The 19,511-nt window shown below is 42.8% G+C and overlaps 1 protein-coding gene across 1 annotated transcript in view; it reads right to left on the reverse strand.

The window, feature by feature from the left end:
* Positions 1–18,175, reverse strand: part of abcb7 (ATP-binding cassette, sub-family B (MDR/TAP), member 7) — a 43,227-nt gene extending 25,052 nt beyond the window's left edge. Inside the window, exons 1-4 of the mRNA XM_055178227.2 lie at positions 17,974–18,175; positions 11,663–11,737; positions 11,481–11,555; positions 10,422–10,541 (exon numbers count right to left, since the gene is read on the reverse strand). Coding sequence (XP_055034202.2) covers positions 10,422–10,541; positions 11,481–11,555; positions 11,663–11,737; positions 17,974–18,123 — 420 coding nt within the window. The 5' untranslated portion in view covers positions 18,124–18,175. The remainder of the gene's footprint in view (positions 1–10,421; positions 10,542–11,480; positions 11,556–11,662; positions 11,738–17,973) is intronic.
* Positions 18,176–19,511: the final 1,336 nt, after the last annotated feature.

Raw genomic sequence — 19,511 nt, forward strand, 5'->3', positions numbered from 1 at the left:
GAACAGTAATTGTTTCTCATGACGATGTCTCTAAAATATATTTGCATGCCTCCTCCGAGATAAAACTCATGCATTCAGATGAAGATAAATTTGCGGTGGATGTGTGAGTTTATAATTCAAAACTTCTGAAAATGTGCCGCACGTGTGGTTAATTACATGATCATTCACATGACCCGGATACTTGATTACAGTGGCAAGAAAAAGTATGAGTAAACCTTTTGAAATTTCATAGTTAAATACATTTGTCATAAAATGTGATCTGATCTTCATCTATGTCAGTGCTTCTCAAATAGTGCGGCGGGACCCCCAGGGGGGGCTCGAAGCGACACCAGGGGGGGCGCGCAAGACCCCAGAGAAAATACTTTTTCAGAAAGTGATTTTTTTTGCACCGTCACTTAAAGACATTACACCCCAATCACGCTGATAAGCCGCTTGTTTTTTATTATTATTTATTGATTATATTTAATTAAATTTTTCAAATGGTCAAAAAATATTATACTTTAAATAAGGATTGATTTTTTATTTCCGGCAAATTGATGCATTTTAGTCTTTTCTGTTACAGACTAAAAAACGTCTCGGTTACGTATGTAACCCTCGTTCCCTGAAGGAAGGGAACGGAGACGTCACGTCGTGACCGACGAATTGGGAACCGCTTCGCGGGTGACCTATCTACTTCGAGAACTATCAAAAACGCCAATGAACTTGGCATGCAGGTATTTGCATAATGCCGGCGCCGCCCCGCCAGGTGCGTATATAAGGCGCAGGTGCATAATACCAAATCAGCTATATTATTGCTGAGAAGCCGAGCAACAGTGCCCGGCCTGAACAGCAATGGAACAGCAAACTGTGGCGACGGGACGTGACGTCTCCGTTCCCTTCCTTCAGGGAACGAGGGTTACATACGTAACCGAGACGTTCCCTTTCAGTCGGTCACTACGACGTCACGTCGTGACCGACGAATTGGGAATCCCTACCAAAACGCTACTGCAGCTGAACCCTTCCAGTGCCTGCAAAAGCCCTCCGCCCTCCACATAAAGGGGCGGAACCTAAGGCGAAATGCAGAAGGCCGGTCACTACCTGTTCCTTAACCCACGATAGTGAAGCAGCGAACTGGGAGAAGCGTCTAAACTGAGCGGAGCTAGAACACTGCGGAAGCCATCCCCTAAGAAGGTTAATGGATGACATAAAAATATATGAAACAACCGACAGGTTGCTCAAATAAAGTCTCTGAACAATACATGGTATGTTGAGAGATGCAGAGCAGGCTCTGCTAAGGAAAAACGTGGAGGATTAGAACCCCACGGACTATACACACAAATGAACCCCACGTAGGGGACAAATGTGGACGCCTAGCCTACACAGGTTTACAGAGAATACATCAGTGATAGGTTGACAGCGGATGCTCCGCAACACCAGCTATCAGGGCGGTGGAGGAGAGGCAAAAACAGTTTTTTAGACGTTTTTGCCCCGATGGCCTTCCATAATGGTGCAAATGTGCAGCACCAAAATAGAGGCTCCAAGCCGACACACGAGCCGACCCTCGGCATTCTTAACTAGTTAGTAGAAAGAACCCGCGTGGAAACCGGTTCGACACGAACACTATAGAATCTTATGAACGTATTAGGTGTCGCCCAGCCTGCAGCTCTACAAATATCTGTTAGCGAGGAACCGCGAGCCAGTGCCCAAGATGATGCCACACTGCGTGTAGAGTGGGCACGTAAATTAAATGGACAAGGCACATTCTGCTTTTGATATGCAAGGGCTATAGTATCCACAATCCATTGGGACATCCTCTGCTTGGTGACAGCTTTTCCTTTCTGCTGACCACCGTAACAAACAAAGAGCTGATCTGAGGTCCTAAAACTTTGCGTCCTGTCTATATACACACGTAGTGCACGAACAGGGCATAACAAAGCCATGGCTGGTTCTGCCTCCTCCAAAGGCAGTGCTTGGAGATTCACCACTTGATCTCTAAAAGGAGTGGTGGGAACTTTGGGCACAAAGCCGGGCCGGGGTCTCAGTGTTACGCTGGATGCAGCCGGCCCGAACTGAAGGCACGATTCATCGACCGAAAATGCATGAATATCCCCTATCCTCTTAACAGAAGCCAAAGCAAGGAGTGTTAATGTTTTCATTGTAAGAAATTTAACACTCACACTATGCAGAGGCTCGAATGGGGCTTCCTGGAGTGATTTCAGCACCAAGGACAGGTCCCAAGGAGGAATAGAGGGGGGACGCGAAGGATTCAGTCTTCGAGCGCCTCTGAGAAATCTAATGACTAGGTCGTGCTGACCCACTGTTCTACCGTTTACGGGTGAATGGTGAGCTGATATCGCAGCGATATCGACTTTAATAGTGGATGGTGACAGCCTATTCTCCAAACGACGCTGGAGATATAAAAGCACAACACTAATCGGGCATTCTCGGGGGTTTTCACTTCGGGAAGAACACCAGTCGACAAACAGGTTCCATTTAAGCGCGTAAGCCTGTCTCGTAGACGGCGCTCGCGCAGCAGCAATAGTGTTAGATACCTCTTGCGGTAAATCACTCATATCCTCCGTGCCCCGTCCAGAGACCACACATGGAGGTTCCACAGGTCGGGGCGCGGGTGCCATAATGTGCCCTCTTGTTGAGAAAGAAGGTCCTTCCTCAGGGGAATCTTCCACGGAGGGGCTGTCGCGAGGAGAGAGAGTTCTGGAAACCAACTCCTGGTTGTCCAATACGGTGCCACCAACAGCACGCTCTCCTCGTCCTCCCGGATTTTGCATAAGGTTTGCGCAATGAGGCTCACCGGAGGGAACGCGTATTTGCGCATGTTTCGCGGCCAGCTGTGTGCCAATGCATCCACGCCGAGCGAGTCGTCGGCTAGTGAATAGAACAGGCGACAATGGGTCGTCTCTGGGGAAGCAAACAGATCTATCTGCGCTTTGCCGAAACGTCTCCAAATTTGCTGAACCGCAATGGGGTGGAGTCGCCATTCGCCGGGACGCGCAGCCCGAGAGAGCGCATCCGCCTCTACATTGAGCGTGCCCGGGATGTAAATGGCACGAAGAGACCTCAAATTCTTCTGACTCCAAGTGAGGAGGTGACGGGCGAGATGCGACAGGTGACGCGAGCGTAAACCGCCTTGACGATTGATGTACGCCACGGTCGCAGTGTTGTCTGTACGAACTAATACATCTTTGCCCCGTAACTCGTTGCTGAAACGGACGAGCGCAAGATATACAGCCCACATTTCCCGGCAGTTTATGTGCCAATGCAGCTGGGGTGTCGTCCAGACCCCCGAAGCCGCAAGCCCATCGTACGTGGCCCCCCACCCCGTGTCTGACGCATCTGTGCATACTATCGCATGCCTGGAGACCTGTCTCAGAGGCACACCGGCTCGGAGAAACGCACGGTCTGACCACGGAGTGAAAGTGCGACGACACGCAGGTGTAATGGTAACACGGTGAATGCCGCGCAGCCACGCTCTCCTCGGGACTCGATCGTGAAGCCAATGCTGAAGCGGTCGCATATGAAGCAGTCCGAGCGGAGTTACAGCTGCGGCTGCTGCCATATGCCCCAAAAGCTTCTGAAATTGTTTCAGCGGGACCGCGCTCTTGCTCTTGAATGTATTCAGGCAAGTCAGAATCGACTGTACACGCGCTTCTGTTAGACGAGCTGTCAAATCGATCGAGTCCAGTTCCATACCGAGAAAAGAGATTCTCTGCACGGGGCAAAGCTTGCTCTTTTCCCAGTTGACCCGAAGACCCAAACGAGCGAGGTGTTTTAAAGTTAAATCTCTGTGATCGCACAGCGTCTGACGTGTTTGAGCTATTATTAGCCAATCGTCCAGATACGCGAGAATGCGCACACCTCTCTCTCTCAGGGGTTTCAAAGCCCCCTCCACTACTTTGGTGAATACACGGGGCGACAGAGAGAGCCCGAATGGGAGGACTTTGTACTGGTATGCTCGCCCCTCGAACGCAAAGCGGAGAAACGGCCTGTGTCGGGGGAGAATCGATACGTGAAAGTACGCGTCCTTCAGGTCGATAGATGCGAACCAATCGTTTGGACGAATGCATGGAAATATGCGTTTGGGCGTCAGCATTTTGAACGGCATTCTGTGAAGTGCATGGTTCAGCGAACGCAGGTCCAAGATCGGTCGCAAGCCGCCGCTTTTCTTGGGTACAATTAAGTAAGGGCTGTAAAACCCCGACCTCATCTCGGCTGGAGGGACCGGCTGGATCGCGTCTTTCGCCAATAAGACAGCGATCTCCGCACGGAGGACGTGCGCATCGGCAGCTCTCACCGTAGTGAAACGAACGCCGGAGAATTTGGGGGGACGCCGGGCAAATTGGATCGCATAGCCGAGACGAATCGTGCGTAAAAGCCAACGCGACGGGCTGGGAAGCTGTTCCCACGCCCCCAGATACCGTGCGAGAGGGACTAAAGGCACGATCGGTGTACCCGCGGCGGGCGCAACGGAGGTGATCGCCGGTGTGTGCGTAACGGCCGCACCGACAGCAGTGTTGTGTGTGATAACACTCACCTGAGTCCGTTGCTGGGTGGTTGAGTAAGGGAGGCTCTGCTGAAGACACCTCACACCACTCGATGCACCCTCTGGCGAAGGAGGAGGGAGACGATGGGTTATGAGCCCGTAGCTGTCTCCTACCGGCTGAGAGCGCGGAGGGGTTATGAGCCCGTGCGTCGCTCTCGTTCTCCTCTGATGAGTCGGAGAACGAGGGGGGGTTATGAGCCCTCTCGTATCTCCGAAGCTCATCTGAAGACCTAGAGATGGAAGTGGAATTCGCTCTTTTTGTGGATTTGTGGGTGCCGACTGAAAAGTCGGCGGAACAGAAAAATGAAACAAAAGATTCCCCAACCGGCCCTCCTCCGGTGGGGGGAGTGGTGCCTTCACCATCTCCCGAAGAGCGATCCCCTCCATCTCTAGGTCGCCCGTCTCAGGGCCGCGTTGTTCTTCTGTTACCACCCGTTGCAGCGGGCTGAGCGGGCGGGGCGGGCTGCTGACGACCGGTTCCTCGCTTCTTAGAAGAGCCCCGGGGAGGAACGGAGGCGGCCGCCGCAGGACGCCCTCGGCGAGGAGCAGGCTGAGGCGCCGACGTGGATGGGGCAGGCGCAGGACGCTTCCGACGTGGCATGATCTGAGCGATGGCCTCAGTCTGCTTCTTGGCCGCGGAGAATTGCTGGGCAAACTCCTCGACCGTCTCGCCGAACAGGCCGGTCTGGGAAACCGGAGCATTCAGGAGCCGGGTTTTATCAGCGTCCTTCATGTCCGCCAGACACAGCCAGAGATGGCGTTCCTGGACTACCAGGGTAGACATCGCACGCCCGACGGCGCGTGCGGTGACCTTGGTCGCACGAAGCGCCAGATCAGTAGCCGCACGTAGTTCAGAGAACTCCGCCGAGTCGTGACCTCCCGCGTGCAGATCCCTCAGAGCCTTAGCCTGATGAACCTGCAGCAATGCCATGGCATGCAGGGCAGAGGCTGCCTCCCCACAAGCCTTGTAAGCAGCACCGGACAGCGCCGAAGACTGCTTACAGGCCCGTGAGGGGAGAGTAGGCTGGTCCCGCCAGGAGGAAGCGACACCGGCCGGACACAACTGCATCGCGACCGGGCGCTCCACTGACGGGATACCAGTGTACCCCTTGGCATCTCCACCCTCGAGAGAGGTGAGAGGTGAAGGCTGATACGGCCGGTTCCGGGCGGAAAACGGGGTTTTCCACGACCGCGTCAGCTCTTCATGCACCTCGGGCAAGAAAGGCACCGGGGGCGAGGACTGAGAAGCCCTGGCACCCCCGAAGAACCAATCATCGAGGCGGGACGGTTCAGGTGGGGGAGGTTTAGCCCACTCCAAGCCGACCGCCTCCGCCGCCCGAGCGAGCATGGCTGCCATCTCAGGGTCGAACGCAGAAGCCGCAACCTGGCCCGAAGGCGGGAGCGGATCCGGATCGACGTCCGAGGCTGACAACCCCCCCTCCGACGTTACGGTGGATATCGCGTCAGGTGGAGGCTCGACAGAGCGCGAGGACACCGTAGAACACGGGCCGCTCGTCTCCATCGGGACCTCCGCTGGCAACGGATCAGGGCGCTGGGAGCTACTGGACGAACCAGCAGACCGACCCAGCACCGTTATACGGAGATCATCCTTCGCCAATCTGGTAGCTGCGCCCTTAGCAGCACCAGACTGGGAAGGCGGGGGCCGTTGCCGGAGGGACGACACCCGTCTCCGCAAATCCGCTATAGTCATGCCCTCGCAGACGGGGCATGAACTATCACGCAACGCTGCCTCTGCGTGCTGGAGCCCCAGACACGAGAGACAACGCTTGTGGCCATCCTGGGGGGCGATGAACACACCGCATCCAGAAACGGAGCACGGACGGAAATCCATCTTTAAAAAGACGACCCCGACCGTGACACGAATGAGTGGCTGTCTTTAAAAAGACACAAAGCTCAAACGTGCTGCTCTTTTAGGGAAATCACTCTTTTGTGCGAGCTGGTGAAACACACAGGGAGAGGCAAACGCACTCACTCGAACTCAAGTCCTAAATTAAAGAGACAGAGAGAGAGAGAAAGGGTGGAAAAAACACTGCGAGCCTCCACTGAGGTGTCTTTGCCCAACCAACTTCAGCAAGCTGAGATATTTTCTTCCCACACAGAACAGGATCTACGAAGATCAGTTAACAGCTTCTCGAGAGCAGATGTCTGCCGGCTTCGAAGCAATAAAGCTGATTTGGTATTATGCACCTGCACCTTATATACGCACCTGGCGGGGCGGCGCCGGCATTATGCAAATACCTGCATGCCAAGTTCATTGGCGTTTTTGATAGTTCTCGAAGTAGATAGGTCACCCGCGAAGCGGTTCCCAATTCGTCGGTCACGACGTGACGTCGTAGTGACCGACTGAAAGGGAACAATGTTAATAAAGTTATTCTTTGTTGTAAGTTGATCGATATTTCTTTTTTTGTGTGTTTTCTTTTTGTGTTTTCTCAATGTTAATAAGGATACAATGTTTTGCAGATGTGTAATTTTATAGACAAATTATACTATTTACAGTCGCGGCGGAGAGTTGGGGGGGGCGCGAAATGTTTACTTCTTCCTAGGGGGGGCGTGACAGAAAATAATTGAGAAGCACTGATCTATGTCAAGGGTATTGACAAAAATAATGTGTCTAAAAATAACAACACAAAAATTCTGATCTTTCATGTTTTTATTGAGAACAACCAAAAAACCTCATAGTGCTTATGGAAAAAGTATGTGAACCCTTGAGTTAATGACCTCAAAAAAGCTTGTTGAGGTTTTAGCATGGAGTCTGGTTAAGAAAATACATTTGGATGTGTGGAATAAAGCTACTTTTACTGATAAAAACCCCTCAAACTTTTGGAGTTTGCTCTGCGCCAAAAAGAGCTTTCAGAGGAGCTACCATTAAGAATTATTGCTTTACATAAAGCTGGAAAGGGTTACAAATTATTTTAAAGACATTAGAAATTCATCAGTCTACAGTTAGGCAAACAACCTACAAATGGAGACGCTTTGGGACTGTTGCTACTCTACCAAGAAGTGGGTGCCCACTGCCCAGTCAACGAAAACTCATCAACGAGGTAAAGAAACAACCCCAAAGGACAGACAAAGATTTAAAGGCATCACTGGATCTTGCAAACATCACTGTTCATGAGTCTACAATACATAAAACACTGAACAAGCAGGGTATCCACGGCAGGACACCACGAAAAAAGCCACTGCTTACTAAAAAGAACATCGCTGCGCGCCTGAAGTTTGCTAAAGAGCACATTTACACTCCACAGCGGTATTTCCAAAAATATTTTGTGGACTGTTAAAACTAATATTAAACTATTTGGAAAAACACACAGTGTATATCTGGCGTAAAAGGGCACGGCATCATCATGAAAACATCATCCCAACTGTAAAGTATGGCGGAGGAAACGCCTGGCCAGCTTGCAATCATTGAGGGGAAGACGAATTATCAAAGAATATCAGACAATTTTTCAGGATAATGTGAGAATGTCTGTACGTCAGCTGAAACTGTGTAGAAGGTGGACAACGACCCAAAACGCAGCAGCAAGTCCACAACAGAATGGCTTCAGAAAAACAAAATCCACCTTTTGGAGTGCCAAGACCTGAACCCAATAGAGATGCTATGGATTGACTTAAAGAAGGCCATAGACATGAGACATCCAAAGAAAATGACAGCGCTAAAGCAGTGCTGCCAAGAAGAATGGGCTAAAATTCCTCCCCAATGATGTGCGGGTTTGATCCACAGCTACAGGAAGCGCCTGGTTGAGGTTATTGCTGCCAAGGAGGGGGGTCAACCAGTTATTCATTGTAAGGGTTCACTTACTGTTTTTTGTTGAATGAGTGTGTTCAATAAAGACATGAATTTTTTTGTGTTATTATTTTAAAATGCATTATGTTTGTCAATACCCTTGACTTAGATGAAGATCAGATTACATTTTATGACAAATTTATTCAGAAAACCATGAAATTCCAAAAGGTTCACATAGGGGCTGTTTACACTTGGTATTAAGATGTGTTTTCATCGATCGGATCACAAGTGGACGAGAGAGACACATTACGTTTACACCTGGTATTTAAATCCGTCTCTTTTGTCCACTTTCGACCGCTTCTGTCCTGAATACTATGAGGGGGTGGTCTGTTAGACGGTGGGCGAGTCTCTCTGCTGTCATTCAAACCCGAGCGGGAGTAATTATGAGTTTATGTGGACGCAAACTAATATTATGTCGGAGTGCACTGCTTGTTTAGCAAGTAAACATGCTGCACAGTGTTTTGTACATGAGTATGTAAGAGCTTTCTTTGAATCTTCAGCGCAATTGATGAAATAGGATTGCGCAACTTTCACACGCTTTCAAAACGAAACTACGGAGATCAGCCGCTTAGTTTTATCAATGAAAGGCTGAAAATAGCGCTGTTCACCGAATGTTCACGTCAGAAGTCAAAAAAAGCCGTAAAACTTGTGTTTAATACCTCAGATTAGATAAATGGGCGGAGAGAAGGCGGTCGCGTGCGGCTGTTCGAACGCATTCAATCACATGTGCGTTCCGCAACTCCAAAGCGATCCGATCGAAAGTGGTTTCGACCACCTCTGGATGTGGTTGAAAGTGGTCGAAAGTGGACGAGCTCAAAACGTTTTGAACACCGTTTACACCTGGCATTAACATCGTCCACTTGTGATCCGATCGACGAAAACACATGTTAATGCCAAGTGTAAACAGCCTCATACTTTTTCTTGCCACTTTATACTGTGTATGGAATAGTATTGTGTAATTAAATACACTTTATAATTGTATTTAGCACTTCTTGCTGTTGATAATAGACATTTTTAACGTTTTTGTGATTTTTTTCTTTATTTATATCAGCTCCCACACGCTGTTGAAATGCAATGAAAGATTGTGACCATACTTCTCATCATTTCAGTTATAATTTTTTTTTGTCATAAAACAATAGATAATTTGACAAGGGATTTTTACACGGGTGGTCAGAGAAAAACACTGACATTTTGGATTTGGATGGCAATAAAACAATGACTACCCCCTGTAAATGTTGAAAATACCTTACGTCTCCATGAGAAACAATTACCGTCTGAATAAGGGCTTAAGATTGTGTTCAACAAACAAAAACTGATTAATTTTAACAATTAATACTTTACTTTTTTGTTCATTTTGATTATATGGGGGTGAAACAAAGCAAATCATGTTTATTTAAGCTTCAGCCAAAAATATCAAAGTTCCCTGTGTCACAGTAAAATAAAGCAGAGATCTGTAACTTACTAATTACTGCATTGAAGCTTCATTGGTTGCAAATAAAAATGAGCTGCCAGCACCTCAGGTGTAATTTCACTTTCTAACAGCACACACATTCATAGCAATGCCCTTTACCAAGAGGACAGAGTCAGAAGGCAACTGGATATAAACCACTTTTAATTACCAAACAGGCTGACACAATAATAGCCTGCACAAGGCAGACTAAACCGGCTGCTCATGAAAATTCAAGTTTTTCTTATACTTCAGAAATAGTGAAACATTTTGACTTTGATGCATGAAGCATGAAAGAGGCCAAACTGGCTAATATTACATGGACAGCAAATCTCATTGTTAGGATACTACAATTTCGCTCACAACAAAAAGTACAATTACGTTGAGACAGATTAAAAAGTAACAAACATCTAATAGTATTTGACACAATTATTTGACTACCAATACATCTAAAAGTAATCCAGAAAAACATAACAGTATTATTTACAGTAAAATCTTGAATCTATTCTGGTATTGAAAACGAGTAAGATTTTACTAATAAGCTGTATTCAGAAAATACTTTAAATGTTGCCTATCACTGAACTAAAGCAGTATTATCCGCAGTAATGTGATGTGATAAACAAACACACCTTGGCTCCAGCGAGAAGGCTCAGAGATATGACAACACGAGCACGAAGGTCCGGACGATCCTTGGGCCAAACATACGTGAACATCGCTTTAAGAATCTTCGATGAATTCACTTCTTTCAGCTGGTGATACACATACACAGAGTTACTCCATCATAACTTAATCACACAATTTTAATTTCATCATGTTTACAATAAAAAAGCTCAAACGTTCAAAGGAAATAATCCTACATGTGTACACGATAAATATATTTCCATTGTCCTTATAAGACAATATCTGTGAAACAAAATCTAACTATCCCGAAATGAATCATGAAAGAGAGGCATAGTCATGGCAAATTATTAACGATGATTAAAACATCATAAATTAGGGCTGATAGGTTATGGGCAAAATCATAATCACGATTATTTAAAGGTCTTGAGGCAAGCCGTGATAAAACTAATATATTTCTGATAGAGCCAAGGTCGGTGTCATTTATAACAAATGTGTATTTCTGGAAAAAGAGTAAAAACATCAGAGTCACCCTAAACTCGACACCATTACTCACGTAACCACTTCCAGTGGACACAAGGTGTCGCTATTGGGCCATTTGTGTTTTTATCACAGTTCATAACATTCATAAACTTTATCAATCGTGTATCAAGGAATCTGTGATTTCAGATTCATCTGTAATTTTTTCTCTGTCATATTGAACTTTTTTTGACAGGCACTTATAATAAAAAGTTACTTTTCTCACAATTCTCAACCAAGCTTTACTTATCTAATGCGTCATATTCCTGAAAACAGAATATTTAACAACGAGAGGATTTGATCAAAGTTCCTTAAGGGTGTTCGCATCACTAGGCAGCCATGATTGCAACGCAGTTATTTCAGTCACGCAAGACTAAAGTCCTCTCTACTTGAGTATGAATGGAAAGACATACATCTCTAAAATCATGTAATTTTGATTTGGTTTTACTCACTGAGAACAGGGCGTACAATAAAAAAGAGATTTTGTATTAACATTTATTAATATAGACAACAATGTCCTCATCACACATTTGAGATGAATATATTCTTACCACATTCTTGGGATCTGCATTCAGACCTCCTCCTGCGTTTCCATGCCAGCACTGTCTCTCTGAAACCTGTAAATACTGAAATACACCAACTCAAATTTATTAATGTTTACTTATTCATTTCGTTTACTATTTAGCATTTCTGATATCATTTTTTCTTACTTGAACACTTTATTGTGACTTACTTTCACTGCTTCCAGAATCTGCTGACTGTTTTGACTTCTGCTGATGGCCCATGTTGAAACTAGGTTTGAACTTAACTGCAAAATAAAAATGTGTGTAACGTTTGGTCCTTCTATTGCCAAAACATAGCCTACTTTTGAGCACAGTGTATGTTATAAAAGCAAAGTCATTTACATCAGACAACTCACAAAGAATTGTAACTCTGACCACACATTTGCAAATAAAATGTTTGTTTTAATTTGTATAAATTTGAATGCGTTATCATTAGTAGCAGTCTTAGTTTTATTTTATGAAATCAATCACAATTATTTCTACCCAAATCAACAACTCTTTTAATGACAATGACAATTTATTTGTATAGCACAATTAAAACAAAGGCCGTTGACCAATGTGCTTTCCACAATGTAATCAAATTCATACTAAAAATAGCAAACAAACAAGACAAATAACAAAAACAGAAAATAAAATCACATCATTTATACGCATGACACAGTTTCAATTAAAAGCTTTTGAAAATCAAAATGTTTTTAGTCTGGACTTAAAAGTCAGAAGAGATGGAGCTTGTCTTATGCTAATTGGTAAGGCGTTCCAAAGCCTGGGGGCTGCAATGTAAAAAGCTTGATCGCCCCTACACTTGGGTGATTCTCACGAAACCATTGAAACACCACGGCACTAATGATTTTAGCTTTAAAATGTGTAATATAGTAACATTAAAAAGCATCAGAATTAACACAATACTGTGTTCTACCTTGCACAATGTGTGATTTCAACATAAGAATTTATAATTGGAAATTTTATCTCATTTTCTGCTGAAATTCTCATTACCGCAATGTGTCCGGCTGTGTTTGAACATGCGTTATGTTGTAATTTAATCAAATTAACACAAAAATATAAAGAAAAAAAATAAATGGATGTTTTGCTAGACTACTTTAGATGACAGAAAAAATATTTACTGAATATTCATGTATAATAATAATGAAGAAAAATTAGGAAAATGATGTGTCCATGCCTAATGTTCTCATCCTCCGCAACTAGGGATGCACCGAAATTTCGGCCGAAAATGGCATTATCGGTTTCGGGCCGAAATAAAAAATCCAGCCGAAAATCTAAACCGAAAATGAATGTCAACCGTGCCCCTCCCATCTGTGCGCTAGCGCTTGGGTTTCACTCACGGAGATCAGTCGTCTCCCTCCCCTTCGTGCTAAATAGTGCTGCAACGACGCGTCGACGTCATCGATTACGTCGACTACGCGACGCGTCACGCTGTTTACATTAATCTCGCGTAATGGCGGCTTCTGCTCCTGGCAGTGTTATCCATACATTTATTTGTTTGTGTGCGCCACAAAATCAACAATGGTCGCAACATTTACATTTTTATTTTCATTTAAAACGGCTTCATTTATTGTTGCGAGCGCTCGGTGGTGCCTCTCTTGTGCACGCGCTCTCTCTCTCTCTCTCTCTGTGCGTGAAGCCCCTAGACAGCGCCTCTCATACATGACACTGAGTGAAAGAATTAAAAGTTGGATGTGTTTTCCATGCGGATTCCTCTGTGTACTTGCATTTTCACGTAAACGTCAGATGTTACTGACAGAGAAGACGACTGATTCGAGTTTATCATGAAAGGTTAGCAATGTTTTCCCACACACACTGGTTCTCTATGTGCTTGCGAGCTCTCTCTCTCCTATGCCCGCACATGCCTTCTGTAGTAACTCTGTGTAATGGCAATTTCGTAATTTGCACCGAATTGTCTGCGATGTCTCGTTTATAAATCAAGATTTTAGTAACTTAGTAGTTAAAGTAACAGCTGGTTGGATTAAACACAAGGTTATTGGGTCATGTTTAGTCACTATTTTAATAGTCTTTGGGGTGGTTTCCTGGACAGAGATTAGCTTAAGCCAGAACTAGACCTTAGTTTAATTAGGAAATATAATTAGTTTAAACAAACATGCCTTACTAAAAACATTACTTGTGTGCATTTTGAGGACAAACTAAAGGCACTGATGTATTTAAAGATATGTCAGTGCAAGATGTTTTCAGTTTGGACAGCTCTTATATTTATTTTAGTCTAGGACTAGTCTAATCCCTGTCTGGGAAAACGCCACTATATGTCTGACAACAGAACAGATAATATGTGAAAATAGCATTCAGTTGTGTTAAAATGCTAATTTCAGACCTTATTAATGTACAACTTTGTTCTTTTTTATAAATGTTTGCAATTTCTTTATTGTTTATTAGATTTTTCCCACCTTTTTGCTGATCCGAAAAATAATCTGATCTGTGCCTCAAAAACTGTAATGTGATCCGAACTGTGAGGTTTTTTTATTCGTCACACACCCCTAGTAAAGTTAGTTCACAGTGATAGCCATAAATGCAATTGTATTAATAACTGGCATAATAATTTATTTTGGTGTTTCGGTTTCGGTTTTTCGGCCTTGGTTTCCTTTTTTCGGTTTTCGGTTTCGGCCAAGAATTTTCATTTCGGTGCATCCCTATCCGCAACCCTTTTTGAGAACAGTTTAAGCACACATACAGAATTTTAATAAAGTTTGATTTTGAGTGACCAAGCACATGGACCAGTTACTTCAAGATGGCTACCAGGTAAGATCATTTTTTTACAGTTAATTTGAAATATTGTCTTGTCAGAATGCTTACACGACATTTTGATTATCATTACCGCAACAGATGCTTATTAAATGTTAATTTAATTAATAGAAGCATAATACTTTGATTTTAAATGCATGTGCAGAATCTCCAAATTATGTTCTTTCAGGTTTGTCATTTCATTTTGAAAATATGTCAGTGTTGATGTTTTCTGACTGTTGCGGTAATGAGATTTTTTAGGACTAATTTTTTTAATTATGTTACAAAAAGTGTTCTATGATAAGTAAAAGTTTTTAAATTAATTTTCCCATTTACTCCAGACTTTGTTTTTCAATGTCTGGTGGGGAAAAAAGTAAATTTAAGCAATTTTTACATTTTCATGCTTGACATTTTTAAAACCAAGTTTTCGTGAGAATCACCCACTTAAGCCTTGATTTATGGGTACACATACACATAAGAGCCTCATTTGATGACCGTACAGTAGGGCTGCATAACAACTAATCACAACTAATCATTTGCAGAATAAAAGTTTTTGTTTGTCATATATGTGTGTGTACTGTGTGTATAATAACATTGTATAGAAAAATGCACACACATGTATGTATATATTTAAGCAATACTTATATGTGTGTATACGTGTTTATATTTATATATCATTTATATTGTAAATATATAGACATATTTTTCAATTAAAATTCCACATGGGTGTGTGTGTATTATTTATATATACATAATTATTATACAGTACACACACATATATATGATAAACAAAAACTTATATTCTGCAAACGATTAGTTGTGATTAGTTGTTATGCAGCCCTACCGTAGAGATCTTGAAGGTTGATATTCAGTCAGTAGTTCTTTATAGAGGGGTTCTAGACCAATTACAACGCTTGTGGACCGCGTAGAACGGACGCATTGTAAAATTTTTGGCTACACAGAGCTACGTATAGTCTATGGCAAAGAACTTACGGACAACTATAAATTACACTTAACACCACGTAAATGCTACGTGGACAACAAGTGCTGAAAATGGTCTGCTAGATCCCCTCCCTCAGGTCAAAAAGATCTGCATCTCACTTCTTAGCAAGCATTTTTGCTTGCGACTGAAAAAACAATGATGGGCCAAGGTAAGGAGCCATATTTAACACTCAGGTTGCAACAAAAATTAATTTACCTTAATTACTGCTGATGCTTTTCCAAAAAAACTTACACAATCTGCTTCTTTGGCTTTTGTTGCCTACTAGCCATCTGCATGTGTAATTGCACATTGACGCAAACAACACCTCAGAAGTATGAATGAAACCTGATGCGTAGCCTACGGCGTTAAGGCTACAGGGCTCATTATAGTTGTGTGTAGGTCCTACAGTGTAGCTCCAACGCATAAGCTGTGTGTTGGTTATCATATATACTTCTGCTAGGGCTGTGACAATAAATCGCATGTTCCATTAAAAAGACCTGTCTGAAATTGATTCTGAAACGCAAGACTGCAATTCTGTGTTTCATGCACAGCTTGTGCGTACATTATGGCGTATTATTTTACTTATAAACATTTCCTGGAAAAGTGTTCGTAATTGTACTTCTTCTGTGGCACAAATGGAGTTTCTGCATGAGAGCGCCCTCTGGCTTTTGGATGTGCTGGGATTATTTGTTACAGCCCTAACTTCAGCGCCGTCAACCGCATCGACGTGCAAACGCACATACAGGCCGCTAGGAGGCAGTATCCACACGTGTAACCTACAACAGCAGCGCAACTGCCAAAGAAGCAGCAGCTTGGCCGGTAACCACAAACGAAGAAGAAGCAGAGCTTGTTATGTATAGCCGTTTCTCAATATGCGTTCTTGTCTGTACTTGCGTTCTTGTGGACTTGTGAAACGTCGTCTTTATTATCATGAAAATACCTGAAACAATTTGAAGAACAGCGTATAAATATTCATGTGTAGACATTTCCTGGAATAGCGTTTGTAATGCTACTTCTTGTAGGGGTGGGCGGATCGATCTAAATATCGATAGTATCGATGCCAACACTGGTATTGGTATCAGATCGATACAATTGTAATTGAATCGATACTTCAATTTAAATATCTCTCCTCTACGTTCATTATACTTTGCTCGTGTCTTCTACCTCTACAATCCTGAGCAAACGCTGCTTTCCCATCCTGGCCCACTTTGCAACTCCTTCCCCTCCTGCTGCTCTGCTGTGATTCGTTGTTGTGTCGTCACGTGACTCACTGACACAACGTGCCGAGGAGCAGCGAACTGAGTGAGAGATCAGGATGGCCGAGAGGAAGAGAAGAGTTGTGTGGAGCTATTTTACGGCTCTAAATAATAATACTATAACTTGAAACGTGTAAAAAGTAATAATTGTGTGCACTTTATTTCATTTGCTTTTAAAACCAGAAATAAGGGAGAGATTTTTGTTATTCTTTATTTTTTATTTAAAAGGTTGTAACAAATTAATTCTACACTTCCTTATAACTAATAATTTTGTGGACTTTATTACTTTAATAAAAAAGGCCTAAAGAATTGATCATTTATTCACCTCAGAAATAATGACATACTGCTCTCCCCTACACAAAAGTATTTTTAAGTAAAAAGTATCGGATTGGTATCGGAATCGGCAATACTGACCCTATATGTATTTGGTATCGGATCGATACCAAATTTTGCAGTATCGCCCACCACTAAGTCTTCTTGTGTGGCACAAAGGGAGTTCCTGCACGGGAGCGCCCCCTGGTGTTCGGATGTGCCTGGATTTCACCGTAATTCATTCAAATTCATTCATTGAGAAAACGCGCATTTGCACGATGAATCGTTACACCCCTAGTACTTGGTATTGAGAAATGGCTTATGATTTGAGAAGACCAGCAGTGATGGAGGTAAATAGAAAGCGGCTTCTGTTGCAGTTTGAGTTAAACCACTCCCAAACTTGGCCCATCCCTGGTCCTACATTCACAAGTGGAAATGCCTATGAAGTAATGCAACACAAATATTTTTGTGGACCAATCACAGCGCTTGCGTTCCGCATAGAACAGACAAGTTGTTCAAATTTTGGCGAGGTGCGCATCAGTCTACGCAGAGCTACGGACAGCATAAGCCCTTAACTTTCATCCAGCTCGTGCACAGGGAGATTATTTGAGGTGGACATTTTAATAAAGTTATGCAAACACCACGACTCTAATGTGATAATAACCTTGTGTGTTTGCAAGATGTTGTAAAGGGGTCGTAGATCACATGTGTTTAGACAGTGTGATTAAGTCTTATCAGTACAAACATACTGTAGTGTAAGTGAGTGTGTATCACATGACAGCACACTTCAAACTAACTTAGTGGACACATTATTTGTCAGCACATATCATCTTCTTGATAACTTAATAAAATAAAACAATACTAAACAGACAGAAGATCCAATACAACAGAAGAAAAATTTACCTCTGATGACAGACAGATAACGTAGTTACACTTCCTTAGTCATAGTGAACAAACACTTTCTTCTACACTACCCGACAAGGCTAGTATGAAACAACAACTTCCAGACATCTCATCTAAACAACAACTAAGTTAGCAGACATCTCATGTAAACAAAAGCGCAGGTGAGTTGTGTAACTTAAATCAACAGTTGAGTGTATTTCACAGTAAAACACTTGAGTTATGAACTTTCCTGTGTGTGTGTGTCCTTGTATGATTTGTGTCAGTGACAGAATTGATGTACCTGACATGAGCTCCGGTGTTTCCGGTTCCTCGCCGCTCGTTGGTCGTGACAGCTCCAGATGTGAACGGTGCTACTCTGCTGCAGTAACAGTGATAATTTACGCCTTTGAATGTTAAAGCCACATTTTAGAGAGACCAAGAGCGGCGCCATGCTTCAGTGAAGGGCCGGTGTGACGTCACACGTGGCATCATTTCCGTCCGGAAGCGACGTTTAGCTAAGAGCGACGACTGGACTTCATCAAAAAAATATTTTCAGTATTTTACAAAGAAACATCGATTTTAGAATAAATAATGGTCTTTAAAATTTGAAATTCATAACTTTTATTTACAGCAAGTATTATTGCGTCGACACTAAAGAACGCTGATTATTTTAAACAGCCTACTTAACTAATAGATTGATAAAATACACATTTTATTATCAATGGGACAAACACATGTAAATGCAGAGTAAAATTAATTAACAACAATTCAACCTGTAATATCTAAACTGTAGGCCTACCTTAAAAATGTTTAAGAAATCGTTTACCAAAACGTTTTAAAAATTGCCCCTGAACATTGTACATAAAAATATTAACAGTCCTTAAAACTAACAGTTATTCACTATATTCTAATCTTTTTTTAAATAAGCAGATTTTTCAACAGAGGTGTTGATGAACTTTCTCAGTAGAGTTCGCAATTTTAACACGACAGTGACATCTTCAGGACGACAGGTGAAGTACAGATAATATTTACATACAACAGTGGTCATCAAACCTGGGGCCTATACCATGAAGCTGGTTAAGTTGGTTAGCCAGCTTTGTTTAGGATTAGTTTGTGCAAATCCTGGGTTTTGGGTACCATGAAAATAGCTTTTACCAACAAGGCCTGCACATTGGCTTGGTTTTGTCAACCTGAAACTAATCCTGTAACCCTGAGTTTGTTTAACCATTTTCATGGTATGGGCCCCTGTTGATTTACTGTCCTATAGAGTTCAACTACAACCCCAATCAGTTGGTGACCCCTGCTCAAAAAGTTAAATACAAACCAAGGTTAATAAACGGTTAAAATCTGAGACTATTTCTTAAACCCAGTCCTATCTCATAGTGCAAGCAATTTATATGGTCACTTAAATTTTGAATATCAATATTATTAAAAACAAAGATTAGTGAATGTAAGATTAAGTTTTAGTAATACTGTATAGCTTTATAGATTTACTATAAAGGACTTTAGTTAAAAGTGACCCATGATAAAAAATAAATAAAATAAGATACATGAAATGAAGACTTAAAAATGACAAAAAAAAATTATTGTGCCATCTCAGGTGTATTTTTTTATTCTTTTTATTATTTACTATTACTATTTACTCAGGAAAAATAACATGGCTGAGTCAGACAGTAACAAGTTTGACCATTTTTAACCTAAAAACAAACACATGTTGTACACTTTGAATGGATATGTAGATAATGATTATAACACATTAAATAAATAAGTGTTTGCATGATGTCCCCCTCTCAGTCAAACCTCACAAATCAACAAAAATAGAAAATTATAGGAGAGAGA

The sequence above is a fragment of the Misgurnus anguillicaudatus genome, chromosome 16 (assembly GCF_027580225.2).
Source record: "Misgurnus anguillicaudatus chromosome 16, ASM2758022v2, whole genome shotgun sequence".
Lineage (NCBI taxonomy): Eukaryota > Metazoa > Chordata > Actinopteri > Cypriniformes > Cobitidae > Misgurnus > Misgurnus anguillicaudatus.